Source organism: Neodiprion pinetum, chromosome 6 (genome assembly GCF_021155775.2).
Source record: "Neodiprion pinetum isolate iyNeoPine1 chromosome 6, iyNeoPine1.2, whole genome shotgun sequence".
Taxonomy (NCBI): domain Eukaryota; kingdom Metazoa; phylum Arthropoda; class Insecta; order Hymenoptera; family Diprionidae; genus Neodiprion; species Neodiprion pinetum.
This window is the reverse complement of record NC_060237.1, coordinates 19,915,540-19,943,139: the sequence shown is the minus strand read 5'-3', so window position 1 is coordinate 19,943,139 and position 27,600 is coordinate 19,915,540. Positions and strand designations below refer to the sequence as shown.

At 41.6% G+C, this 27,600-nt stretch overlaps 5 protein-coding genes across 7 annotated transcripts in view; 2 read left to right on the top strand and 3 right to left on the bottom strand.

Moving 5' to 3' along the window:
* Nucleotides 1–27,600, top strand: part of LOC124221176 (tRNA 2'-phosphotransferase 1) — a 50,782-nt gene that overhangs the window by 424 nt on the left and 22,758 nt on the right. The gene's annotated exons all lie outside the window — the stretch shown is intronic.
* LOC124221177 (uncharacterized) lies at nt 102–1,796 on the bottom strand. Its single transcript, XM_046630938.2, has 4 exons — nt 1,449–1,796; nt 1,234–1,345; nt 968–1,121; nt 102–303 (listed from the first exon to the last, which is right to left on the bottom strand). The coding sequence occupies exons 1-4, from the start codon at nt 1,614–1,616 to the stop codon at nt 162–164; spliced, it is 576 nt and encodes a 191-aa protein (XP_046486894.1). The 5' UTR covers nt 1,617–1,796; the 3' UTR covers nt 102–161.
* LOC124221152 (uncharacterized) lies at nt 2,888–9,705 on the bottom strand. The gene is made up of 3 exons (XM_046630879.2): nt 9,242–9,705; nt 4,951–7,655; nt 2,888–4,093 (listed from the first exon to the last, which is right to left on the bottom strand). The coding sequence occupies exons 1-3, from the start codon at nt 9,254–9,256 to the stop codon at nt 3,970–3,972; spliced, it is 2,844 nt and encodes a 947-aa protein (XP_046486835.1). The 5' UTR covers nt 9,257–9,705; the 3' UTR covers nt 2,888–3,969.
* LOC124221170 (uncharacterized) lies at nt 19,295–21,577 on the bottom strand. The gene is made up of 5 exons (XM_046630930.2): nt 21,572–21,577; nt 20,554–21,491; nt 20,364–20,468; nt 19,734–19,910; nt 19,295–19,525 (listed from the first exon to the last, which is right to left on the bottom strand). Exons 1-5 carry the CDS (start codon nt 21,575–21,577, stop codon nt 19,438–19,440), a joined length of 1,314 nt encoding a protein of 437 aa, XP_046486886.1. The 3' UTR covers nt 19,295–19,437.
* On the top strand, nt 24,100–27,526 carry LOC124221164 (uncharacterized). Of its 2 annotated transcripts, none has more exons than XM_046630903.2 (3): nt 24,100–24,305; nt 24,502–24,603; nt 24,682–27,526. In XM_046630903.2, the coding sequence occupies exon 3, from the start codon at nt 24,682–24,684 to the stop codon at nt 26,452–26,454; it is 1,773 nt and encodes a 590-aa protein (XP_046486859.1). In that variant the 5' UTR covers nt 24,100–24,305; nt 24,502–24,603; the 3' UTR covers nt 26,455–27,526. The 2 variants fall into 2 exon arrangements, with proteins under 2 accessions (XP_046486859.1, XP_046486860.1); XM_046630904.2 differs by having other exon boundaries at nt 24,297–24,420.

The following is a 27,600-nucleotide window of genomic DNA, read 5'->3' as shown; positions in this document are numbered from 1 at the left end:
GGTAAGCGTTGTTTTGAAATATATAAGTTGTAAGTGCGGAAAAGATATTGTCATTGATCGGAGAGTACAATAGTTACTTGATGCTTTATTATAATATAGATTCCAATACTAGTGAAAAAATATGAAATAGATTTGCCATATTATTGTCATTTCCCACAATTTCACGCGTCTTTCAAAAACTTGTCAATATTTTCCTTCTTGCAAGTATATTCCGGTGGACACTTCCCGGCCGATCCATATTCTACGGCTTTCCTCAGCTCTAGAACAGTCTTCTCATACTTGTCGAACTCTGCGGGAACAGATCTGTGTACAAACAACAACTTTGCTATTACAGCTTGAAACATGTTGTCACAAATTCATACACTGGCGTAGAAATTGTTGAATATCATTGGCTGAAAAATATATCGAACGACCAATCAAAGTCTGGTAAATGTAAAAGTAACGTGTAGACTTGTGAATATGCAGGCATAAAAACATTACCGACATCTGAAATAACTGGATTCACGGTAAATTATAGCTTCGAGTATTAAGAGGATGCTATAGTCAGTCTTTACCGATCGAGGTAAAATGTCACTTATCTTGAGTTTTATCACAGCCTACGCAACACTGATGTCAAAATGCCTCAGTCTGCGTAATTCCCCATGAAATTCCGAACAAAAATATCCAAAAACTTTTTATTTTGTGCGTGAATAATATCAGGAAATGTATTTCTACAATAAATGCTAATTCTATTACAGAAATACATTTCTCGGCATCATTGTCGTGTGAAGCAAATCTTTTTTTGGGCATTTGTATTAAAAATAAGTGAAATTTAACGCGGTTAGTAAAGACTGACTATAGATTTCTCTTAACTCCACGTGCTCCAATGATCTAGTCATTGCATTCACGTATCAAACCCCAATTGGTCTACGTTCAATTCAACTTTTAACTCGACGCGACTTGCGTATTGCACCGAGCAAAAACATACTGTGGCATGAGCTTGAAGGTTTGCAGAAGCATTTCGGCGGCTCCGAGGTATTCCTTGGCTTTGCGAGGGACTTCACAGGCTGCCCTGAAAAGGCATTTGTCGCCGACAAGGTAGCCCAAGGCCAAGGCTACCTCACTCTCGGAAACGATTGGTTCTGTGCAGAGGAAATGAATATATAACGTGTATGCATACCTACATCATTTTTGGATCACGTTATTACCATTACAGAGAGTTGTATATTATCGGTTTATACATGTAATAATTACCATCGTCCAACTCGCGAGTTTTGTATCCATGGTGCCCCATGTATCCAGCCCCGAAAACTACAGCCTTGAGTACCAAAAGTATCAGCAAATTTGACAAATTCAAACTCAGTACCTGTAAGGCGTTTCCAATTACTGATCACGCTTCGGAAAAACTATCGTAAGTGAATTTTTCACAAATATCAGAGGTGATTCATCCCGAATCGTTTCTATCTCACCTGGCTATTCGTTGACGATCTCTGAATTAACTCTTTTGCAACTTCAGCGAGCATGGATCCGACCTGGACTCGAACTCCACGGTTTTTAACGAAATCGTTTTCTTGGACCCAAGCAAATGCTACCGCGAACGTCATACCGAATATCAAAATACGCGAACAACAAATCATTTCGAAAGTTTTCGCTACTCTTACGATAAGTCCTTGATGTTCTTGCACAAACAAATTTTCTTTACACTTGTACTGAAAAATTGCAAACTGAATAGAAAAAATATCCGAATGGGAAATAAATGATCAGGTTCACTTTGATTACGTGTGTTGAAAAGTAAAAGATGATGCGCTGATATCAGTCGAAAAAGTTGACTTCAACTGTGTGAATAAAAATGAAAATATAACAGCTTTTCCGAGAACCTTATAGCCTGGGCATTCATTCTTCCCACCACGTATTCTTCGCGGTGCATCTAACCGACAAAGCATTGTTTTCTGTGTCGTAAAACGCGATATAATTACTCAAATTATTGTCCCAGGTCTTGTTGGGTTTATTGTCTTTGAAGCCGAGTCGTGTGCTTTCAGCGTAGGGCCACTTTCATTTAGCCGGAAATAAGTGGAGAAAACTCGAAACTTTTTCTATTCTTCTTCAATTTGTACGATATATGTGTGACGTTGTAGTTGTTTCAGGACTACAAGTCATCTTGTTAGTCCTTGCAGTTTCTTCACTTAGTTAACCACGCGTACGTGATTACATAAAATTATTGCCATCGTAGCCAATCGGGTTAAACGAGCGAAACATGTCTGTAAATGCATCAATGAACGTAACGGCCTCGACAGTTGACAATTTGTTATTGTAATTTTAGATTTATGCTGAAAATTTGCAGTACCTGCTTCACAATCTGAAATTTGATACCTCATCATCATTATGATTGTCGGATATACGTATTAAAAAAGGTAACGACTCTCTCAAAACATTAATTGAACTCTTCTCGGGCCGATAAGACCAGTCGTAAATTGAAACCGATTTTACGGAATTGTAGCTAACTGATTTTGACTTACAGTGAACTCTCTTTCGATTAAAATCTATGGAATTTGAGGCTGATTAATTCGTTTGATTTCTTTTTTTCAATATGAAATTCTGCAGCCATGAAGTGTCTACGTAACACGCCAGTTTTAGAATGGCAAAATTGATTGGTCAGCCACTTTCCGCGGGACAGGTTTTTGCTGATGCAACATTTTTCGAACAAACAATCGTAGTTTCGTTAGCAATTCGAGATCGCACTAGCGTCAATAAAAATTCCCGTCTGTCTACCTTGTGTTTCGCAAGTTCTTTTTTACTCCGTTGCGTCTCAAGTAAAAAAAGTGTAGAAAATTTGCAGTATGAGCCAATAGAAGTTTGAACATGAGTATTGAACCTGTTTTTTTTTTTTTCTTAATTTTTTATAAAACGTAGTTTATTCATCAATTTTTCAGTACATATTGCGCACACAGTGGTATAATAGTATATTATATGTAGTAGTACAGTATTATTTAGTTAACTGTTACAAGATTTATTTGGCTTACAACTAGCTTACGTTCTAATCTCGATGTATTTCGAGAACCATGATTACCGATAACAGTTTATTGGTGACGAAACTTTTCTGTGCATCTCGTCCGTGCTCCGATAATTTTGACTCAATTTATTTTGCTCACTAACAATTTTGCTATAGCAAAATATTGAGTGCGATACATGAAATACGACAAATTGTTCACTGTGATTGCATTTTGACGATCTTTAGACGAAAGAGGCGATACGAAAACACGTATTCACCGATTCCGACGTGACTATTTTAACGAATCTTGGTCCTCCTAGAGCTACCCTATAAGCTATGCGTTTGTTTTGTGATAATTTAAGTTAAGGATGTGTATTAAATAGGAATATTACGGTGATGGCTATATACAATTTGGCGTCTTCAAACTGGAATACTTTACATATGTATAGCGTAGTAATTTACCTTTAAATATTAATCTTTACTCTCTTGAATAACGGTGAAAAAAAATGATATTATTAATAATTCGTTGATGCATAATTGGCACGACTCAAACGACCTCGTTATAACCGAGCAAAAATACGAACATGGTATAGACTCTGAACAATTTCTTCTTATAACTCCGTCATTGAAAAAATTTGAATCATTGAATACTTTCTAAAAACCAACTGCAGCATCGAACGAGTGTACAACACTGAAAAAGACGAGCAGACAGTCACGGAAGAAAAACGAAACATAAGAAAATGTCGAAGACTCAACAAGCATCCGACTGTGTTTGAACGATCTGATTAGATGCCGTATGACAACTTCTCCTCGTCAAGACAGTGAAACTTTCTCTTGGACCGTATCCAGGTATGGTGCTTTGCAGGGTAGTGGTTCGCTCTCTCGGTCGATTAAGTACATCTCTCCGGTTGTTGAGTATCGGCTATTTGTCAGGTAGCTCCTTCATGTACTATTGAGGAAACGTTTTTCCCACACATTATACACCGCGTCCAAGTATTAGGTTAGAAGAAAACGTTTCCCGGCCTCGCTTGGGGGCAAAGGAAACCGGAACAATCGTGCCTGCGAATAGCGTCCATGACTTCTTCGAAGTGACTTGACACCTGGTTTGCGGCGCCCGGTTGTATTCTGAAAAATATGGGAATATTAAGGCATAGTGCATCAAACCTGACGGGGCGAAGTGGCAGGTAGGATAGATGCACCTGTTTTGGCCACCTCAGTACCGTCTGTAGCCATCCATCGATCCATTTGTGGCAGTATCAATTGCATGGAATCGAGGACGTGGTCACAAATGGTAAAACAAAATTACTTTTTAAACAGCTAATTATCAAAGAATGTAATATTATTTGCCGGGTATGTTTTCGCAATGAATTCAATAACTGGACACATTGATCGTATTGAAAACAAGCAATACGATATACAAGGGTGGCCAAAGATGGTACAGTGGTCACAAACGGTGCTTCTGCCTTATCTCGTCCATTGTCGCGGAATTAACGAGGCGAGCGTCTAATTTGTTTACAGGTCTAGAAAACTACGTTTTTTAAAAAGCGGTAATAGTGCACGGATTATGTTTTGTTCCTAGTTGGCTGAAGGCGTTCTTGACGCGTCAGGTCACGCAGAACCTTCTCGCTGGTCTGTAATTCGTTAGCTTTTCTAGCGAGCGACGTCGAGCCGACGTAACCCGGCTCGACGGTATTGGTCAGTGACTTGGAGTCCGTGCAGAGTGAGTTTTTTTTTTTGCGCGCCAACTATCCAAACTGGGCAATGAAGTGAAACTGTGCTAGGAGGTAAGAGTTGAATCAGTCAGTAGGACGTTTGTTCGGCGAAGCGAAAGCTGAAAGAAAGTTATACATGGAGAGTTCGCTCAGACTCGATGCTTCGTCGTCGTTTAGCTATAGTGTCTGCACGTCGAGCTATCGCGGGACGTTTTAGTCGGACCGTGGGATTCACGAGGCTTCGATCACGTGCCATCTGTCTTTACTCACAATGCCAGCAGGGACGCCATCTTCTTTTCCATAAACGTGACGGCGTCGGAACCCCGGAGGATCATCGCGTCGCAGAATATCCTCTTGGCGCAGGGTGTGTTCGCCCAGTCACCCTCGACGTGCCCGGCTTCCGCGACTTCCGCGTTTTCCAAATTCTGGAGAGTGTCTTGGAGCTCCTGATCCGTTCCCAAACTACGCTTCGACCTCTTCTGATCTTGCGGTTCTCCCTCCTCGCTCTCCGACTGTCTTATCATTTCACCGACGATCTTCGCCACGTCTTCGACAGCGACTTGATCGAGATCTGCTCTTTCCGACGCATTCTCATCACCCTCGACGACGAGGATCGTACCCGCGTTCTCAGACTCGGGTTTCTTCGTCCTCTGCAGTTGCAGATCGGAAACGTCGATATTTCCGCGTCTGGGTACATCGATTTCCACAATTTCCGTTATCTTGTCTAAATTCTTTCTCTGGAACCGCTTGTCTCGCATCCAATCAGCCACTTCCGGTTCCAACCTTAGGACGCTGGGATCATCGATGCTTCGTCTGTGTCTTCCGGTCTCAACGTATTCCAGCTCGTCAACGACCGGTTTCGTCTCACGGGTTTCCACCTTGTCCGAATCGTTCGATTCTTCGAGTATCAGAAACACGCCATCGTCATCTTCTCGGCTCTGGCTTCTCTCTTCCCCCTCGGCTACGATGACTGGCTCATTTTCGAATGTCTGAACGAAATTGGCCGCCTGATTTGGGCTGGCGAACGACGCTTGCCACGTCCTTGACTCACTGTCGACCCGACTATCTGGTTCGTTCGCCTCATTTCCATACTCAGGAAGCTTCTTCGCTGATGCTTCGAGGGCTCGTTTGTGCTCGAGATCGATTTCGTCGTCGCCTGATCTCTTCAGGACGTCAACATCGAGGTATCTGCCAACTGCGACAGCGCCTATTCCCAGCGCAGCGCCGGAAGCAACGAGACCCAGAGCAGGGATGAGAATGGACGAACCCGAGGCAACGGTTCCAATTTTGTCCTGCGCTACGTCCCGGGAGAGACCCAAGTTCTTAGAAATCTTTTGCGTCGCTTCCACCAAGGGGTCGAAAACCGGACGTGTAAGTTGGGAGACCTTTTCAACCCCGGTCGAAAATTGGTTCTTAAGGTTCTCCGATATTTTCACCCAGAATGGCGGGTCGTTCTGTGGTTTCAGTCCGTAGAAACGGTGGTTAGGGTAATAGTACTTCGAAGAGTACGAGTCGACGACGTTCTTATCGTTCAGAACGTACTTCTTCTTCTGCCGGGTCTCCGAGGTGAACGTCGGCTGAACCTCCGAGTAGCTTTCGGGTTGCCGTATCTCGTTCTTCACGATCTTCGCCGGTTGCACACCCAGTTCCGGATGAGCATACTGCAGAACCGGGGCTCTCACTCCTGGTTTCAAAGCGACCGGGGCGATCTTCTGACTTTCCGGAGTATAGCTCTGCGAGTTTGGGTAATTCGCGACGCTGTCCGGATGAAGCATTCGCTTTTGAACGTTGGAATTGTAGCCGTCACTAGCCGCGTTGTAGATCTCGGCCTTGAGAGCGTCGTTTTGATAATTCTTCGGATCCCATTCGAAGTATACGTTCGTCTTTTCGGCATCGTAGTTTCTTCCGTACCGTCGATTAACGTCGTCGAAAAAGTTCTCGAACCTCTGACGATCGGCAGTTTTGTCAATCGCGTAAAAATTGCTCGAAGGATCGAGGTTAACGACCGTTGCGCTCTCTGGTATCAACTTGTTGTTTATTACTCTGGCGTTCCTCCACGTCTGGATCTTGTCCATCGGGTCATCGGGCACTCGATGTCCGTGGATGGTCGGCGTCCCGTCGGCGTCCAAGGTCATCGGTGACCTCTTGGAAGCCGGTTTCACGTTGATCTCCGACCTGATCGTCACTTCCGCTGGTACGTTCTTCGCGTTTCTATTCTTGTACACATTAGCGCCGACGTTCGTCCTAGTCACCGGTCTCGGCTGGTTCGGCAGGAATCCATGTCGCTCCTCCTGATTTCCGACTATTCTTGCGGGGTTCAATTTCTCGAACGAGAGTTCCCGGTCTGCTCTCTTCTCCGTGTTGCTTCCGGCGAATATCATACCTTGATGCTCGAAATTGGGCTTCGAGTAACGCGCGAAGCTCGCCGATCGGTGCAGCCCTGTGTCGACTGGTTTCCAATTTGTGTATAAGGGCTCCTCTGCCTGCAGTTTCTCTTCGAGAGCTCTTTCCGAACCTCCGCCAAGTGGCTTCCAGCTCCCGTACTCCATCAGGCTCTCACCGACCTGGCTGAGGTTCTTCCGCTCGAATTTCGCCGGCCCTTCCTGATCGGCGACTGGCCCCGATACCTGGCTACGAATCTTCGCCACCTGCTCGTTCTCCTGCAGTCTCCTCTGAGCCTCGCCGTTCTGATTCTGCAACTTTCTAACCTCGAAAATCACGTGGGATTGATTTTGCCCACGCCTTTCGGGTTCGGTGCTCATTCCAGTGGTTGCTCCTTCCTTCTGAACTACTCTGTGATCTCGCCTCTTCACTATCAACGTCGCCAGGTTACCCTCGCTCGTTCGAACCTTCACTTCTTCCGTCTCCCCAGGCAATCTTCTCGCCACTTTTAGCATCGTTCTCGTGTAGCTCGGGGCCGGAGGAACACTCGTCGAGGTGACGATGACCATCGTCAAAGCGAGTACCAGCACTACCTGCGAAATAAAAAAGCAGCGTGAAACGAAAGGTAATTACAAAGAATCCGGATATCTGCTTGCGCCATAGACAGTATCGATAGCTTATACGGCAACGTGATTGTCAGAGTGATTCGGCGTTAAATTATATTGTTTCATTCGCGGCAACGTAGACTGCTCACTAGGTCAATGGGACATCGTGCGGCGGCTGCACAGATCCATGATTCAGCTGTCACTTTGGCCGATGATTGATTTTTGCACCGAACGATTTCTATGCCTGTTATAGGTGTATGCGATCCATTTATAGGGTAATATCCTAATCTTTGCGACTCGTGCGCGCATTCCTATTTCATGCTTATTTCACCGTGTCGACCGCGTTGCAATGACACGCATATAAAATGGGTTTCAAAACATTTTCGAAAGTCTAGTGTGTGTAGGTAGGGCGTAATCTCGCTGTCTCGTTTGCCTGTGCAATTTTCTACATATACACACCATCGCGTGCAGCTGCGGGTACAAATGCGTGTCTTGTCGGGTGTAACTCAACGAGCCTGGTTATTTGTCACTGATAACTCGCATCCGAGACTCGAATGGCGGCTCGGAACACCGTGTGCACTTAGAACGCGTGCGATTATCAACCCAGTGAAGTTTAGAAATCAAGACTCTTCTTCCGCTACAGCGTTACAATCGCCAATGGAACAGCGTGAATATGACCGCAGAGCGTTAGCCTCGTTTTCGGATAGCCGTGATTTGGAACTGAAGTTTATAATACAGAAAATGGTTAAGTTATCGACGAATTGATGACAAAATGAAAAGGGGACAATTAACGTTGAAGCTACTAACGAACGAGTGCAAAAATTTTCCTACTCGGTAATTGGGATGCTATATCTCCGGAGATATGCACACATGTCGCGTGTGCCTTTCGTCTTGGGACCGTGCATACTCAACGCTCTACATATTGCAACACTTTGACCGACATTAATTGCCCACCAATTAAGGCTAACTGGTCGGTGGGTTATTCTGCACTCATACCATTGTTTCCTCAACTGCAGTAAATGGTCCTCCTCTTCACCGGGGCGTGAATATTGAGATTACTTTCGCTAAATATCTCTTAATCATACATTCTCGGCACGTAGAATGTCGTCGTTTTGCGCAAAAGAGTTTGAAACCTCATCGTGCTTCTAGTTAAATTTTCGCAATTCCGATTCCACCGTTCAACCAGCGCGTGTGGGTGAAGACGCCTAACGAAATTCAAATTATCGCCGCGGGTTCGCCCCTTGCAGTCTCGATGATTACACCGCAAAAACGGTGTCATCACGTTCCGGAAGCGAAGCAGAATCTGGCCGATACTTTCCCTCGTCAAATACGCACACCGATCGATCAGAATTATAGGGATCAGTGCGATTATCGAAGGATTCGCAAAGAAATTATCAGTACTAATTAGGTGATTGATACAGTTTTTTCCCAACAGAATGTCGAAACACGCGGAGGGTGATTCGATAACTGATAAAGTTAGTAACCCCAAAGAGGGGAAAAGCCCTGCACTACCTGGAAGATAAAATGCATTACGAAATTAATTCATGGTATGAAGGGGGTAGAATTTTTTTTACCTCAAACCGCGGCATCGTTGTGGTTGAATTACTTCCGGTGATGGATTTATTTACGCTTGCACTCTTGGAGCGATATATATTTTCACAAAAAGTACGTCTTGCTACAGATCCACTAAACTTCAGTGACCGGATACTTATTATCAAGAGTGGAAACAAACGTCGTCTGGTATTTAAGGACCCATTGCTTCGTGTGAAACAAAAATGGGTTCCGATTTTCAATAAATATTTTTTTATTTTTTCTTTACTATCCTCAATTTGTGTGGAACACAACGGTGCAAAATGACGCGATAAATTGATCGGTGATCGGCAAGAATCGGCAGGTAAGTATGATCGAGTCTCTTGACGTAGCACCTGCTCACTCGAGGAATATCTTCACGCGACTGACGGGAGTTCGCGGTTACCTCCTCATGTCGCTTCTCACCGACCTACTTCTTTTACCTTAGCCACTGTCTACCGATGAGCACCATGCTGCTGTTGCTGCTGCTGCAGGCGAGACTCTCAACGGTCTGAACTAGCTGTGCAGAGCTCTGCAACCTGCGGGGGCTAATCGTGCAGGTTCTACCCGTCACGTTAACTGCATGCGGCTGGTATTACTTGATGGATCCCGCGGACGATCATTTACAAGCCGAGCGAATCGCGGAGGAGCGACTTAGTTTTCGTTTAAGGTGCACATCGTGCATGCACAAATATCCTTGCAACACTTTCGATTGGCATTGACAATTTCGTCAACGTTTTTGCAGCCCGATCTGCATCCCATTGACAGGCTTCGCACGCAATCGCGAAACACGGGCAGTATATACATATGTATATTTGTGCGTGGTGTCGCTTGCACTTACATCGAGAGCGAATTTTGAGACTTCTTTTAAGAGTAGCAGGTTCGTCTTGTGCCGCAACACGCTTGTTACGTATACTCGATAACTATTTTGAACAAAAGCAGACAGAGTTAAAGAAGAAGAAGAAGAAGAAAATAAAAGATTAAATGTATCGACAGAGAAATACGTTTTTAAAACATATTGGTATGACCGTTGAAAGCTAATTCAATCATATCGAGCAATTCGTGATGCGCCTACCCTTTGTTATTCTTAAGAATCGTTTCTCCGTATCCTCGGTCACAGTCGCTGTCACGGTCGATTAAAAATTCGATCCACATTTAAGCTAATTTCACGACAGACAGACGAATCATAATAAAGGTTGGTCGAAAATAAAAATAAAACACACATTTTATCAATCATATTTCCTAGACAGGAAATCAAAGAGTCCGTAGATGTGAAAAGTAAATTAGATAAAAGTTCGCATGATATTATATTAATTTATACCTACGTGAAAACGGAATGACGAGAGAAAAAAAAAAAAAAACGAAACGTCGAGCTGTAAAATAGGTCAACCAGTCGATTTCGTTTGAATGAATGAAGGCGGCATGTTTTCTTTTCTCATCATACTAATTATTATGTGTGAATTCCTCGTGTTCATTGGTTCGAAAAACTCGTGTAGACGCTCTGCAGTGCAGAGAATTTTATTGAAACTGTGGCGTTGCTACCCCCGCAACTCGGCTCGAATAAACAGAAACTTTACAATCTGGTAAACGAACGTTCTCTTTCCAAATTTCGATTTCGACGGTTTTTGCGCGGTGACAGCAGCAGCGTGTTGTTAAGTCGGTCGATCGGTTCAAAACCGAGAGAGCGCTTTGCTCCGCTTTATGCTACAGCGATTGAGAGCTCTGCCTCCGCAGTGCGTCATCCGCATATCTGCTTTTTTAACTGCAGCCGTAAATACGGCAAGTCTTGATTTTCGTGGTTCCGAAGGATATTATCTCCGGGCGATCTCAAGTTCACGAGCGAAGCTCCAGCCGGTGTCCTCGTAGTTCCTCGGCCGAGTTCAAAGACCTTAAGTGAAAGGTCTTCAACGTTTGCATCAATCGCACATACCTAGGTATACAGGCCTGCTGGCTGCAGCGTCCTCGTGCAACCCCGAGGGCATCCAGGAGGAAGACCTCGGGGTCCGGACTACCGATAAACGACGTCGAAATCACGCAGGAAATACCGGAGAGAATTAACTCCGATAATTAGTTAATCAACGCTTAGCCGCAATTTCGTGTTCTTTTTTTCTAAATTCAGATTTATTTCAACGTTTCCGCGGAGCGTTATTCGCCCGATAAAACGAATTAAGAAAACAGATTGAACAAAACGAAATACGAACTACGGTCAAACTTTCTTAGACCTCCGGCTTTAGTTGCCCTAATTTATTCACTAACTAACGACGGATTATTCTGCGCATTGTCGAGATATCAGGGTTTCAGGGTCACGTTTTGATCACCGCTTCCGGTTCAGGATGAATGAGATTCACCGTCTGAATGAAAAGTTAGGGAAAGGAAATAAAATCGGTCGACAAGTATTCAGAAATGCTGATGATCGCTGATAAAACGATATTTAATAGAAATCAATCCGAGTAAATTCTTATAACACAAACTGATTTATAGACAATTCGAGAGAAGGATTCATAATTAGAACATTGAAAATGATTCAACTTTAATGTTTCTGATCAGATTCTAAGTTTTTCGGGTTTATTTTGCTCGCCATAGAAATCTTTATAGATCACCTGAAAATTTTTTACGAGCATTTATCTCCACAATGGACAAAAATAGATTTTTGTTAGCAGTGTTTAACAAATATTTTTCTAAAACTTATATTCGCGGTTGTTTTTTTTCTTCCTAGCTTTTGATTCGTACTGTTGGTCCCATTCATTCTTATCTGCGAAAATTGTCGCGAAGATGCGTTGCTGTTAATACGAACGTGAGTCCAAAACCCATCGCCCGCATAATTACTCCACGTTTCTATCTAAATAACGTTTTTATTTCCCGATTTGTAAGAGTCCTTGAATTTTTTAACAGCACAATCAAACTTTGTCCAATAACAGCCGGATGCCGGCGAGGACTTGATAATAAAATATGAAAATAATAATAATCACGCGTTTGTATAATAGATAATCGTATTCGAAGACTTTGCGTTACATCGCGACGTCGAGAGATTGCAGCGAATGAATGCCTAATGCGGTATCTACTTGTCGAAAACTTTCTCGCACAAAGTTGAAGAAACTACGCTAAGAAATACCTTGTGCCTGAGATAACTTATACAGCATGAACAGCCGCACCTGTTCCACACGTGTTGCGTAAGCAATGGTGAAGCTAAATTAAAATAAAACCGAAACAATTCACTTCCTGTTCTTAATTACGTAAAAGGGTGCTTGGGTTTAAAAACGAACAGCAATTTAAAAACTTGTAAACTACACCACGGATTCTGAAACATCTGTTTTAAACATCTCGGTCGGGAGACCGGCGATATTTGACATTCTAAAATGACGAACCTTGAACTTATCGGAACTACGTATGAAAAATATTTGGCTAAGGCTGCTTATTCGGACACGCCTTTATTAGCTGACTTTTACAAGCGGGTCAAACTAATGGGAATTACAAGCAATCATGCTAATACGACGATTGTTCCTACGCGGCTGGTCTAACAATAAACGAAGGACGTTTATACGTATCTTCCCGCATTGTTTGAAACAGCGTACCTGTTTTCCTTGACACATCGGTATATGGCATCTGTCTTATTTGTTGCCAATAACCAACCCGCCTCTCATTATTCCCATGCCTGTGCCTTATCTCGCATCGTTTGAACAATAAAACTTGATCCGTAGGCAGGTAATGACTCTCGGAATCGAGTTCAACGATTTCTGGAATTTAAATTTGACCATCCTTTTAATAATATGCAAAATTGTACAACCATTATGCGTATGATTTAAACATATATACTTACAGTACCGAGGAATATGAATGCGACATTCCGGAATTTGCGTTCTTGAATTCATAAGTTTTACCCGCATTCAAAAAAGTCTATTCACCATATTTCTTAGCACGCGATTAATTAATTATTTCAGGAAATGAGCGAATCGATTCATTTTGATTTTTTATATCTTACCATAACAATTTTATTTCGCCTGAATGATCCGCACAGCTGTTCAATACGCGTCTTAGCTTGTCTGACTTGTTGTCGTTTTAATAATAATTCTGTACATGAACACTCATGCACGCGTATCGCTGCCGTCTCGTGGTTTACTTTATGGAATAAGAGAAACGGTCAAGAATCACAAGTGAAGTTTCTACCGCCGGCATTCCGGAGAATCACGCGTGACTATTATCACTTATTTGAGTTTATGCTCGCCTCGATCTCCGTCGTTGACTATAATTTATTGTACTCGAAGGTATATCCACACTTGATCTCTTTTCCGTATTCAAATCAAGCTTAAGAAATTTTTATTTACTTATAATAACTCGTAAAGGTATTTTTGAATTAATTGAAGTGTAATTGCGAAGTATTATCAAGTGCATTCAATTGAATAACCATAAATTGAATGAAAATTGATGGAAATCGTGAGAGTTTTTGATTATTTTGTATTGAATATTCCAAATACTTGTAATTGGATAATTACATTGTTTTCAAGTCATAAGAATCTGATATACCCATCGATCCACGAAGCTGAAGTTACTGCAACGAAACATCAGGGAAAACTTTATTATCATTCAATTTTAGAATGACTTTCAATGAGGTGGCTTTTCAAAATATAAACTTGTTTCGATTACTGTTGTTTACTAAATTTCAGACAATCCTGAAGGTGTGAAGTAACGATTTTTCCCAAACACGCATCGTTGCAATAACGTTACTAACTTCGACCTCGTATCAATTTAAGATTGTAAGAAAAGAAAAGCACATAGAGCGCAAGTAGGAGTTTAAAGAAACTTCACAACCGTCAAAAAACTGACCCTTTCAAGTCGCGTTCTGCGCACCTGCGCGCTTTTGGAATGTCGAACCGAGAGTTTAAAACGTATAGTAAAAATATCCGGCCTCTCGATACGGTCTAAACACCTGACGCGTGAGAAAGTGTCGGACTAAAATATTGTTTGAATCACCACATCACTAAGAGATGGAAAATCAGGAATAAAAAAATAAAACCGGCGAAACGCGGTCTCCTCTCATCCAGTCGTAACTCACACGCTCAGCAGGGCATCCCAATGTGTTTTATGCTTCACTTTTTCGTTTCTTGCAATCTAAGGCGTGCATCCGATGAGTGAAAGTAGTCGACGGAGTAATTGGGTCAGACTCCACTGGGCCATTGCCTTTGCGTCTGACCGCCGTTCGCCTCCGACTCTGCCTGTATATTTAATTTACCTTCAATGTAACGCAATTTATATCGCGTGTACTTGCAGTTCCGCGTCATTTCTACCTGTACGTTTAATTGTACTTTATCGCAACTGCGACTCCCGCAAAGTTTCACCTAGTATTGTTTATTCAATTTACCGTTTCTCTTTTTACAGAAAGAAAATTAAGTTATTGTAATCGCGACGAAAATTAGAACCCGTGTTTTTACTAGATCTCTGCGTTCTGAAGTCTAGACATTCACCTTCAATCATTTTCAGATGGACATCTGTGTGTGTGTGTGTGTGTGTGTTTGCGTGTATTTATATACGAATGTGGTCAATTTTTTTGTTCAACAATTTGATTGTAATTATTTTAGTCTCTAACGACGCGACATTTCCGAACTCAGAACTAATTTAATTTTAGCTTCGATCGATCAGTTACTTTTCTAATTATTTAAATAGAAAAATCATAAAAAATAAAATAAAAATTATGATATCTTGCAGGTAACGAATCCAAGGTCAGTTGAGAAAAAACTGCACCTGGTTGTTGTTGTTATAGCTGCAAGTCAAATACGTGCCTGAGGGTTTTCTAGTCGCTGATCACGAATTTGACATTGTACTTCCATACTTCAAATAATGCGATGATCTTAGTATCACCATTGTTGTTATTTCTATTGTTATTTTAGCTCGAAACGAGTTTGAAAACGGGAAGTTGAAAGACTGGTTCACGGTCATCCGAAACCAGCTCGTTTCTTCCCAAAGACGCTTTTATATCACTGATTCTCTCGCCCCGCAAGCATTCCTTGTAACCTGGTATTTCGAACGGATGAGCTTACACACAGCCTCCGGTCATTCCGAGGGCCGTTGTTATATATCTGACGGTGAAAGTATCCGCGCGGCCCACAACCACGTGTTGGTATTACACCTCTAACCAACCATTGACGATCGGGAAGCCGGACGTTGAACTGAAAATTAGTGACACTTAGGATCAGGCGTTGCAAATTTTTTCGAGAGTTCTCTTGTAATTTATTTATTTATGAATTTTTGCTCTCACATTATTGTATTGAAAAAAGAAAAAGAAAAACTCCCTACGAGATGTAAACATAAAGTTTCTCCACTCACAAAACCGTTTTCTAGCATTTACCAACATCTCTGTCTAAGTATAAGATACCTTGTGTGTTGGACTTAAGGAAAAGTGGCTTATTCGATTACGACGAAAGAAATTGACCGAATAATCAAGTATTGGGTCCAGATGATTCATGAAACTTTCGCTTCCGGTTGCTGAATAGCGAATTTTGAAACTTTTCAGTTATTTCGTGAATTCTGAATTCAGGAGGAATTACTCGACCGATTAATTTGGACGATATTTTAACGATGTAGCGAAGTATTCGGTAGAAGTGTGTCACGAAACTATTGAAACTTCTACTACTTCCGGATACGTGTATCCTTTAATTCCGAGAACAAACAACCAAATATCTTGCAACTTTTTATTACAAAATCGCGTTAGACCGAACTTGATACAAATTCGAGATTTTCGGAATTCCGGAGAATTTTCTTACAATTTGATACACGAACTTTCGTTTCAATTTTATTATAATTCAGCGTTACTTATTAATAGTAATTCATTCGAAAATGCTTTACCTTATCTTTTAAAGTGGTTTTTGCTTTCATGTGTATCCGGTTCTTCGTCGGTATCGTTCACTAATTTGAAACTTTACTTCCTACAAGAATTTACCGCCTATTCACCCCTGTTAGAACATTTAACGAATTAAAGTGATCTATCGAAGACTAAGAATGTGGTCATCCGTTTATACTTATTACAAAAAGCCAATTTGTTGTTTTATTCATCCGGTGTTTCTTTTATTTAAATGCAGATGACACGTAATTACCATAGACATGGGTTCAATGGGTACGGCATTCGTTTTGGTGAAAAAAAAAAAAAAAAATAAGGAGTTTTTTTCACCCGCTGCGTTCAACAGTCGGTTCAATTTATTTATGTATCTGGCTTGTTTTTTATTCTCTAAATTATAATTCGATATTTATGGGTAGGATTCATTAACAACCAAGGACAGTACATAGTTCGTTATAGATGTGCATTAGCGGTGGTAACCGCCCATATATGTAGGAGCGAACATCTTTGCCTCGGACGATCAACACGTTTTTTTAACGCAACGTACAAAAAAAAATCAAACCAAATACGACGATTTCATAGTTCCTAAATTACGTCAAACGCAGTTTATACATGTTCGTTCGAAACTGAAATCATCGGTTCGATATCGAATTTTATGGAGGAATGTTATTAAATTCTGGATGAATTACGGCGAACTACGGGCTCGATTACTCTACAAGGTTTCCGACCGTGACTATATCTCATATATTATAGCTACCGGGAAGCTATTGAGAAATGAATATCTTAAATCTATGCTTTTACGATGAGAAAAAAAATATTGTATGTACCTGTGGTATTTATCTCTTCCTGTATCTTATTATTGTCGATCATTAGAAGGATATTATAAGGACATATACGCACTTGAAGTTAGCATGAATATGTCAAAGCGGCACGAAACTTTTATTGTTCCTGAAATGGAACAGTACGAGAGCCCACGACCAAAATCTTTCTTCCATAGCATCCCGGCTAAGACAGTATGAAGTAGATCATTTGATTCTGGACCTAAAAATGCAAATTTCAAACATTTTGCACGCAGCGTTTGACCTGAGTGCGTTTTCAAAAATGTAAACAAATTTGACCGAACTGTATCACAGAATAAGTTGCTCGGATGCAGAAAAAATTAATTAATTGAGTACAGCATCCTAATTTTATTGGGTATTGTAGGCGGTATTGAAAATGTGTCTGATACGGTATTTTAGTAATCTAGATAGCCATGAGAATGATTTAAAATAAGTAAAAAATCAAAAGATGCAATTACAGCGCGCCAGAAGATGTCTCCAAGGAAGAAGTCAATATTTTTTAGTCGTAATAATCAATCGAACTACCGGGCTAGTGAGAAAAATTAATTACTAATAAATAGTGATGAAATTCTTGAACAGATGACTGCGGAATTTGAAAAAATTGTGTGAAACTTGTGTGGAATTATCAAACTTTCGAAATTACAATTTATGAAACTTTAACGTCAACTTTTCTTTATCAAAACCGTAAGAATTTTGGCATCTCCTTGAACAAAGAAAAAACGCGAATGAGAATTCGACAAACGATCATATTTTCTTTGAGCTTTTGAAACGTTGCGTTTGCGACGGCTCATATATCTTGACGCACGTTATATCAAAATCGGAAATTGAACAAATTCGAATGCAGCAAATTACAGTAATAAAGATAATGATAATCGTGACTGGGGCGGAGCTCTCCGGCGAAGCCAGACGCCGGAGAAACGATATGAGAATTACAGTCACGCGGCGACATCTCTCGTGACTGAGTCAAACCTGTATTTAAGTAGTGACGGGTACGTATGCGGTCGGACGGCGAGTTGAGAGACCGGTTTAATTATAATACCCAATTCGCATCGACGAGTCGTTCGATATTTTTTATGAAATAGATATATTCTCACGGCCCTTCGATCACGGACCAGAGGATTATTAAATTTGGGGTTTAAATTTTAGAGAATTTGTTATTTTTTCTTCCGTCTTCACCCCTTTGTCGTTAACCCTCGCACGCTTTATTTAAGGCACGTGTGAAATTTACGCGACTTACATGTATAACGATAAGACCATGGCAACGTCAGATATCCAGGCCGTCACGTTTCGAGGTGTGCTGCACGGTGCGATCTTATGGATCGGATTCGATTACCGGTATAAACTTCATCCGACAACACGCGAACGTTCCCCAGTTATGGAGCAACTCACCGCGCAGACACGCGAATGTGCAGGATTTAACGGGGGTGAGAGAAAGAAAGAAAGAAAGAAAGAATTACAAAAACGTGCCCCTGACGTGTGTAACTCGCGGTTCAAAAGTCACGAGTTAATAGGACCAATTTTACGGTGTGAACGTGCTTTTAGAAAGTCGCAGTTCATACCGCAAGAGCTGGTCGGTTTGCCGGTTGCAGGTTTTATATTAAACCGACCTGCGACTAACGCCGGGGATAATCGTCCTCTCTCATTCACCTGAAATGTGCCTGTGAGAACATTTCTCCTTCCTTTCATAGTTCTGCTCGAAAGTGCACCCATCCCGGTGTAATAATACGAGTTTCTCGATCCTCGAATCGGCTTCCGCGCCGCTTCCCGATCCCACCGTCTATGCAGAATCGCGAAAATACCGCTATGCCGATTACGGCCCCGACATTGCCTCTGACGGATTAAATTTCCATGCATTTCTTGGCATGTCTCATCGCTCGCGATTATGCGATATGATTTTTTTTCTCTCTTCGCGTCGACTCGCATAATCGTACGTCCGTTTCGAATTACGACCTAAAAGCGAGAGGAAAAGATGCGTTCCGTGTGTTTTAATTCCCCGGATACGGGAATAACGGTAATCAAGTTAAAACTCGCTGTTGAGAACAGATTCAATTTTTTTCATTATTATTTTATCGAATACAAAAGATATAGTAAGTAATCAAAGTAATTTAGAAGTTTTCACAGATTAGTACATAAATTTTTGTTCTTTAATTATTTGAAATACCGTGACAGCTCAAATTTTTCGATAAGTTATGCTCAATCTAAACATAACGCTCCAATTTTTGATCAAAAATAAAAAATCAACAGACGTCGGCATGCGTTGTACGAGAAACAATCGCATCTGAAATAATTGGGACTTACAACTGCCTTAATGACCGTATATTGTTGATGTAGGAATGAGAACACTTACTGCGTACCGTAGGTATACATTATAAAAAAACACGTGAAAAAAGGAATTAATATCATACGTATGTGAAGTTTATTTTGAAAAAAAATAATTTTAATAATATACCCCTCCCCGTTTTTCTAGTTGCTTCTAATCCTAATCGTTGCCGACCACTTAAGTCATTCTGAGATTTTAAGCCTGTCCCCGACGAGTTTAACAAGTTATCAAATTACAATCTCTCTTCTTGACTGACTGGAACAATTCACGCAGTCCGTTATCCTTTGCTGTTTCTTCTGAAGTCCTGCGGGATAACGTGAAACAATTATTACCTTGTTATTACTTGACCCGTACGACCCGTTGATGTTGGCGCAGCGCGGAATACTTAAAACTCAATTAAATTCCGGTTGTGAAAGTGACAAAATAATCGAGGGAATTGAGTCGGTTTTATTTCTCTTGTTTTTTTACCCCAGTTAATCTAGAATTATATCAACGATGCAGCGATGGCTCACCTCGTTGCGAAATTCCACAAAATATTTTGAAACATGTTAGACTTCGGTTTACTTCCGGCCAATATCATTTCGCAGATGTTTTTCTCCTCGCAGGAAATCAGTTCTTCCATTCGCAAGCTCTTATGCTCTGGTGGTAAATTTAGGTCTTTCAATTTTGACAGAGGTATAGACGATTCTCTGCAAATTTCAAATCGGTTAAGAATGGTTTACACTTTTTTCACTATGTTCAAATTATGTTCAAACTCCCTATAGTAGTAATGAAGTTAGTTTGATTTTCACGATGATTTAACGTGTAACGTTACTGATTTCAATTAAACTGATTTTATTTGTATCCTGTACTGTAGACTTGGAATTGTGAATTCTTAAATGGTTCAATAGTGAATATTACTGTTCAGGCAACAAAATACTTAGCCACAACTACTCAACAATATTAACTTGTATTTTACAAGGACCGAACTTTTTTTGAAGTTCATTTGAGTATGTACAACTGTTTTTTTCCATACATTACGAGTAAGTCGACACGCGTTGAAAAATTTGGACAGAGTATTACGCTGGCTAGACAAGCTGGTTATTTTGATTTAATTGACTAAATACAGACGTTTGAATCGAGCATTTGGACTTGATAATTACGTGGAATTGCCAATCTGAATAATATTCGGTGACAGTGTTGCGAGAAGAAGACCAAACGGTAAAATCGTGCCAATTAGTTGCACAATTTTCTTCCATGGTGACACTCTGAAATGAGTTTAAAAAATAAAATAAAATACATCGCCTGATATTTCCTTTTACTTATGATCTTGAGAGAATAAATAACGCTTACCTTCGTTCCCTGGGTGAAGTGTGAACAACCGGATCATCCGGAAGGTACTCAAAGCTGCTGTCCGAAAAGTGAGAACCTTCCTGATAAAACTTATACGGAAACCTGTGGCTTTTCGTAACCGGAAACTCGACGCCGTCGAAACTCGGCGGTGGTTTTTCATATTCAAAGTTCTTACCCTCGTCAAACGGTGTCACAAAATTCGCCTCGTCGCGGTACGGAGAAGACGGATATTCGAACTGTTGGGAAATATCGCGAGGCGGCGGATTGTCGAGCCACGAAGTTTTATCGGGGGAAGTCGGGGAATAATCGGGCCTCTGAAAGGGCGGCGGTAGCAGCGGCGAACTTTGAAACGTTTTTGGGATATTTTTTGCCTGATACGACGGGTTCGAATGACCAAAAGAAAGCCCGCCGGTGCCGGCAGGTGGTCGAAAATACTGATTTTGACCGGCGATAGCAGACGGAAAGAAGCCCGGTTCCAGGGACGGAGAGTTTACGTTATAGTTGTAATAATTCTTGCTCAAATTGTTCGTCTCGTTTTTTCCTGACGGGGTTTTTGGCCAGTCCTGAGTCTCCGGTTGGACCGATAAAAAGTTTTCAAAATTCAGGTGATTCGGCTTGTTGAAGGGACCCGCGTTGCCTGATTCGAATTCCTCGATCTCTCCGAGATGTACGCTCGGTTTGAATTCCCCCGCACCGTCCGTCTTCGGGGTCAGCGACGAATCCGCGGAAATTTCTTCGCGGATTCCCAACGTCGATGAGTTCGATTCGGAGACCCGAATCCTCTCCGATACGTTACCCACCGCATATTCGTTCTCGAGACGCTTGAAGTCGACTTCTGAAGAATCCGTTTCAACAGCCGTTGCGGTGTTCTCCAGACTCTCGCGATCGCTGGAGATGCTCTGAACACAGACACAGAGCAGACAGATGACTGCCTTCGCCTGAAAATTGATACTAGATTGTAAATCCGTTGAAACTTGGCGTGAAAATCGGCTACGGAACGACAGAGAAAAAACGTTACCTCCATAACAAAACACGTCGGACTAAACTTTAGATTTGCATGCTTCCCGCCTTTATTAAATTTCTAGCGGGCGCGATTTCCGCGCCGTTTTTAAAAAGCGTGAACAACGCGCCACTTTTCCTCGCTCGGTGACAATAATTTTTAATAACTCTTCTGGCGCACTCCACTTATCCTGCTAACCGAAGCAGATTCCAACTTTTAAACGTTTTGGTTCTCAGACGGGGATACACGAGGAGATGAATAAGAAGAGCTGGGTCTTTAGTTCAGGATGGCGTCAACCTCCGGAACCACATGCGTTGTCGCCTGTCCCGACCAGATTTCTAACGAGCTTAGACTTGAATTATCGCACATAATTTCGCAAGTGATTGTGCCCGACAATTGTCTTCCACTACGCTATGTTTGACAAATAGGAGGTGTTCGTACTGAAAGTCTCCTCACTGTGTTTAAGTTTCTCCAAAAAATTACGACCGTCTCGGCTTATTAAATTATACTAACACCACATACTTGTGAGCAAAGGACTCGATCTTCTAAATTGACAAGGTTTACACACTCCTCCATTTTCGTCTATTGCGATTTATTCATACGAGCCAAACCCCTTGAAATATACTTAGCGGCATCTCCAAATAAAGTTTCAAGCCAAAATAATTTCCATCCTAAAAGACGTTAATCTACCTCAGAGTACAAAATTATGTTATGGATTCACGTAATTATATGCTAGCTCGGTATATCAATGGCCCAGATCTTACGGTTCGTGAAATATACATATAAGAAGGGTTACGGGGGCATGGAGCGAGGTGATTGTTTATTTTTTCGTGAAAAATTGCCAAAAAAAAAAAAAAAAAAAACTATGCAAATTAGTGTACCGGGACCATGGAATCGTGTTTTCGCAAATCTAGAAATGGAATTTCGGTCTGAAGATACAATTTCCGGAGAATGGACTATGGAATGTGAAATAAATTTTGAGATTTTGCACTTAAAAGAGATGTCGAGGTTCAAGGGTTCAATTCGGGAACGACTTATGTACCGCAGAAAAAATGACGATAACAGTGAGCCTGAATACTTTCTTCCTAATCGATGAGTATTCTCTCGCAGAATAAAACGGGGATCGTTCTGTGCCTTATCTTCAAAATCTCCGGTCAACGTACCAAAGAAAGCCAGAGAGAATGGGTCTTGGGAATTCCCGATTCCACAGTAGTACGGTGTGTTTAGAGCCTGATTGTAAGCTTTAGACCCGGGCGAGTATTCGAAGTGCAGCGAACCGTCGAGCCGGCAACGCGAAGAAATGCTAATTGCATGATGTGAGAATATACAAGATCGTTCAACAATGAAAGTAGCCCTGACGCCGTGCTGGACTTTTTGCTATACGATCGCTTTACTGACCCAATTCCGTGCGGCATAGTAGGACGCACTCGACGAATGACTCCTATTCCTTGGAGAGGCAATTCACTTTACTAGCTCAGTCCCGGCGACGCAGAAAATAGTAAAACCGTAAGTGCACATCGTAAAATAAACATTATCGCGTTGTCTCTCAAGCGGTGAGAGGCATGCCGATGTTTGAAAAACTCGAATTTCACCTCAGCCATGCGCAAAATTAACTATAGATACAGACGTATTACGCTGTGTACACAGCCGTCGATGGACACTGCTTTGAATATAGGTGTACACGATACGGGGATGCTATATTTACACCAGCCCGAAGACCTCGATGCAATGGAAAGCGCTAAAATTGACACAGTTTCGTTGGAAGGATCTTGATATTCTTGTTTTGTAGAACTATGCAGTTTTTCTTTTTTTTTTTTGTTTTTCTTATCTTCGTTTCAAGTTCATTTCCTCGTCTCCGGCGGATTATCATTTCAACCATAAATAACGTCACGCCTTTGTTAGCCGACAAATTGACGGATGGACCGCAAATGAAATTGCACACTCTCATTGGAAGTTCCGATACAAGGATGGATTCATTAAAAAAAATACTACATCAACCTGCGTAGCCAATTCCCAATGTTGTTTCAACGATGTTTGCCCGTTTTTATTTCCATGCTGCACCTAAGACTCCTTACAAAGTTCTGTATAGATGTATGTATTGTTTTCATCTCATTGTCATACAGCTTTCGGCAATAATTTTGCTCACTGAATCGTGCTCAAAAAAAAAAGATGACAGGAGGCTCGCTCACCTAGGAAGTTCTTTAGTTACCATCGAACGCAATTAGACCGTGACAAACTACTGTGAGACACGAAACGTCCGAGTGTAGTACCAAGACTGCTTGGAAGTAACACTGCTATTCTATTAATGTGACGTTAGATTTTGGCGCGCGATATACGAGCGCACGTCTCTGTCACATTATCGCGAATATCGCGGAGGTAGGAGGATTCTGCTTCCATTTCTCCGGACGATAACACTGCGAAATAAGACAAAGATCTGGAGTGACGCTGACCGCGAGAACGAGAGAGAGGAAAAATGGACCAGCCTTCGAAGTGGGGATCCCGATTAAATAGCGAAGGAGGCCACCAACTCCAGCCCAGAACCATCTCGGACCTTGAACAGTTAAGGCCATTGCCGAAGATCCAGTTTCGATCGCGCGATTTTGTTGTTTATATAATTAATATTAAAACGTGCTTCGAGTTTGCTGTTTGGCATCCAGTGTGCAGCGAACAGTTATTATACTCCGTTGCACTGCATTTATTGGAAAGCTGACCACTACCATGTAAAACACGTTCACGCAGGACACTTTTCACGGTATGTTACACTCTTCACGATTGACTGACCGATGATATTTTTTGGTGCCTCGTTCGAAGTGACTAACCGTTGTGAACTTTGTCTTCTTTGCGGAGAATCAGTATATCTAGTAACGGTATGGACAAGTACAGGAGGATTTATTCCAAAGTAGTCTTTGATTTTAATTAATTTGTATACTTTATTCCAATCTATGCAGAACGTCATCATGAGACATCTGCTGAGACAGTAAACTGGTTATCCTGAATATTTTACACTTAAACAACCGTGCTCGCGACCAGTGGAGGGAAATCGGGTGAACGTAAGTTACTTCACTTGGCGTTATCATTCAACGCGTAGTAAGTTACAGGAAATGCTGATTCCACTTCATTTGTTACAGATGTCAGGGTTGAAATTTGCGGTTTCGTTACTTTTGATCGGTCTAATCGTGGACGGATCTTTGGGCGACACTAGATTCCTTGCGAAAACGAATTACAGTGTTTCCGATCTTTTCAAAACTAAGAACACCAATTTAAAAATATCCCAGGACCCCATTGCCGTAACAAAAAGTCCGTGGCATGAGGCTAATTCGAAACTCGAAGACGACGTCTCGATTTACGGAGAAGATAATTCGAAATTCGAGCGCAGGAATTCGTTCGTCGAAACATCGACGTTCAACCCGGATGTGCTGAATAAATTCCTCGAAGAGTACGCTACGAAGATAAAAAGCACGACTGAGAAAAATTACAAATACCCGTTCACGGTTATTGAACCTCCAGTCGAGCCTTTCCAACTTGAAGTTCATGATTCGGTGGCTGACGAGTCGGAAATCAACGCCAAGGAAAATACGACAGTGTACAGTAATTCGAAACTTGATCATCCCCAAGGTGACGAAAACGCCAACGACACATTTGAAAGGAACAAACAGTGGGGTGGCGGTAATTCTTACGACGATCGAACCGGCTGGGTTACCCTGGAAGCGATCCCGTGGTCCAAGAGTAAGATTTCGAAGTGGCAAGCAAACCAAGACGCGCAAAAACCTTGGCCGGATCATCGGCCTTGGGAGAAGCCTCAAAGCGTGGACAGACCCTGGCAACAGAGACCGTCGTACAACGACGATAACGCTCCGTGGTACGAAAAGTCGAAGCCTCACTACCCAGACAACGCTGGTAACAAGAAACCGTGGTTCGAATCCGACCGTCCGAAGCCCAACAAACCCTCGCGACCGTCGTACTTCGATAACGGTGACGATTTCGAAGACAGGCCTAGCTACGCCCAAAAGTGGCCTCCGGAAAAACCCTGGGACAAATACGCGGACTCTTTCAAACAGACTCCGGACATCATCACCGACGATAAACCGTCGAATTTTCCCAGCAACTGGGACAAGCCGCAGATATCGAAACCGTCCTACAATTTGGACAGGTTTGGAGACGGCAATCGCGAGCAAACGACGACTGGCTGGAACAGTCACAAGTACGAATTTCCTCCGAAGTACGAGGAGCTGAATAACAGACCGTCGAACTTTCCGCAACCTTCATCGTCCTTCGACAGACCCCATTTTTCTCACTATCAGTACTCCACCGATCATCCACCCACCCATCCCGCCAATGGTGACGGACAGTGGGTTCTGCTTTCGACGAATCGAGGATACACCAAATCTCGTCAAAGGTCGATCAAAATATCAGCGACAAATGCTGAGCCTCAGACCTTGACCAATGTTAATCGTGAGAAAAATGGTCCGGATCCAACTGTGGCAGTGATGTCGTCAAGACGTCAAGTCAGATTAACAGTTTTGCCTTCGGTGAACGGTACTAACACCACGACGTCCCACGGAGGCCTTTTGGAGGTTGAGAAGACGTTCAAGACCGTCGATCAGAGCCAAAGAGAATACGAAAATACGAAACAGACAATCGGTTCCCCCGTATTGACCAAGAGGCCGATTCGCAATGCTGGTAACAAGCAGCCGTCGAATTCGGCGGTTTTGGCAGCTGTCGGAGCCGGCATGTTGCCGGCGACAATGGCGATGATGATACCGATGATGCTGGGGAGGAAAAAACGTGCCGCTAATGCTGAAGAATTCGAAAACACGTTGAAATCATCGATCTTTGAACTGAAAGACGATTTTATCAATAAGCTAAGCAACCGAAGAAAATTCAGAAAATTACGAATGTAGTAGCTACTATGTGCAAATCCAATCGGGTTGAGATAATTATCGCCCAAAAGACAGGCCAAAATTCAAATTCAATCAATTCTTCAGATTTTAAACGCCAGGTATATTATACGTATGTTGCTGGGGGTCTCAAATTCTCGCTGTTTTGAGAGCAACAATGTTTGCATTCAACTTTAATTAGCTATTTAAGATTTATCTACAATAACATAAGACATTTTTTTTACATAAAGTATATCACCTCACGCAATGTCCGCCTCATTATCATCATAAGTGTTGGTAGCTGAGTTTTTTTATATCATAAATTATTACGTAACTTATTTCATCTTATTCATCATTTTCGCTTTGTTCTTATATTATTTTCGTATTTTATCCGACTGACTTTATTGGTAGATAACTGCCAATGTAGTTTTAACAAAAAGTTTGAATTAGAGTTTCAGTAATGATAACTCGTATATTGGTAGTTTTTTAAGCAACATTATTATGACAATAAAAGGTGCGAAAATATTCGTGAAATCGATTCGTGAAAGATTTAATTCTTTTATTTACATACGATATTTGAGTGAAATTCCATTACAATGGATACATTTATTTATATATCTTGCAATAAATTATTTTTTAAGAATAACGCTTCAACCCCATATGCTTCCCTTTTTGAAAGTAAAGTGTAGGAAAATGCGTTGTAGGTACAATATCATCTTAAATTTTCTATACATATACATGTAGGTGTATGTAATTTCAATGAAGTTAATAACGTTTGCGGGTAAAATATATACCTATATCATAATATACTATGTGACAATCTATAATTTGTTATTCGTCGATAAGAAATTTTTAATTTTTCCTCTTCAAAGTTTCTTACAAACAAAGAGAGCTTGAACGCCAGAATTTCCCATTGCCTGATTGAAATGAGCCTGGTTTAGATATTCATTTGAAAAAGATATTGAAAAATTCATGGCCTTGTTACAAAATGAACTCAAGCACAGTAATCGGATCGATGCTCGAGCTCATCTTTTACAAATAATAAAACTACACCGTAATGCCACATCGTCGCTGTGACTTGTATTCGATAAGTTCACGATGGCAAAAAAAAACCGATTATAATTACTCTATGCCGATTAACTACTCGCATGATTACCGTGACAAATACTC

Bases quoted from the DNA above. Each gene is read 5' to 3' on its own strand.
- LOC124221164 (XM_046630903.2), top strand. From the start codon at position 24,682: ATGTCAGGGTTGAAATTTGCGGTTTCGTTACTTTTGATCGGTCTAATC.
- LOC124221170 (XM_046630930.2), bottom strand. The intron at 20,469-20,553 runs GTAAGCGTTATT...AACTCATTTCAG, and splicing joins ACTTCACCCAGGGAACGAAG to AGTGTCACCATGGAAGAAAA. The intron at 19,911-20,363 runs GTAATTATCAAG...TGAAATTTGCAG, and splicing joins ATTCAGATTGGCAATTCCAC to AGAATCGTCTATACCTCTGT.
- LOC124221152 (XM_046630879.2), bottom strand. The intron at 4,094-4,950 runs GTGAGTAAAGAC...CATATTTTTCAG, and splicing joins ATGGCGTCCCTGCTGGCATT to AATACAACCGGGCGCCGCAA.
- LOC124221177 (XM_046630938.2), bottom strand. From the start codon at position 1,616: ATGATTTGTTGTTCGCGTATTTTGATATTCGGTATGACGTTCGCGGTA. The intron at 1,122-1,233 runs GTAATTATTACA...TCCTCTGCACAG, and splicing joins AACTCGCGAGTTGGACGATG to AACCAATCGTTTCCGAGAGT. The intron at 304-967 runs GTATGTTTTTGC...GTTTGTACACAG, and splicing joins ACCTTCAAGCTCATGCCACA to ATCTGTTCCCGCAGAGTTCG.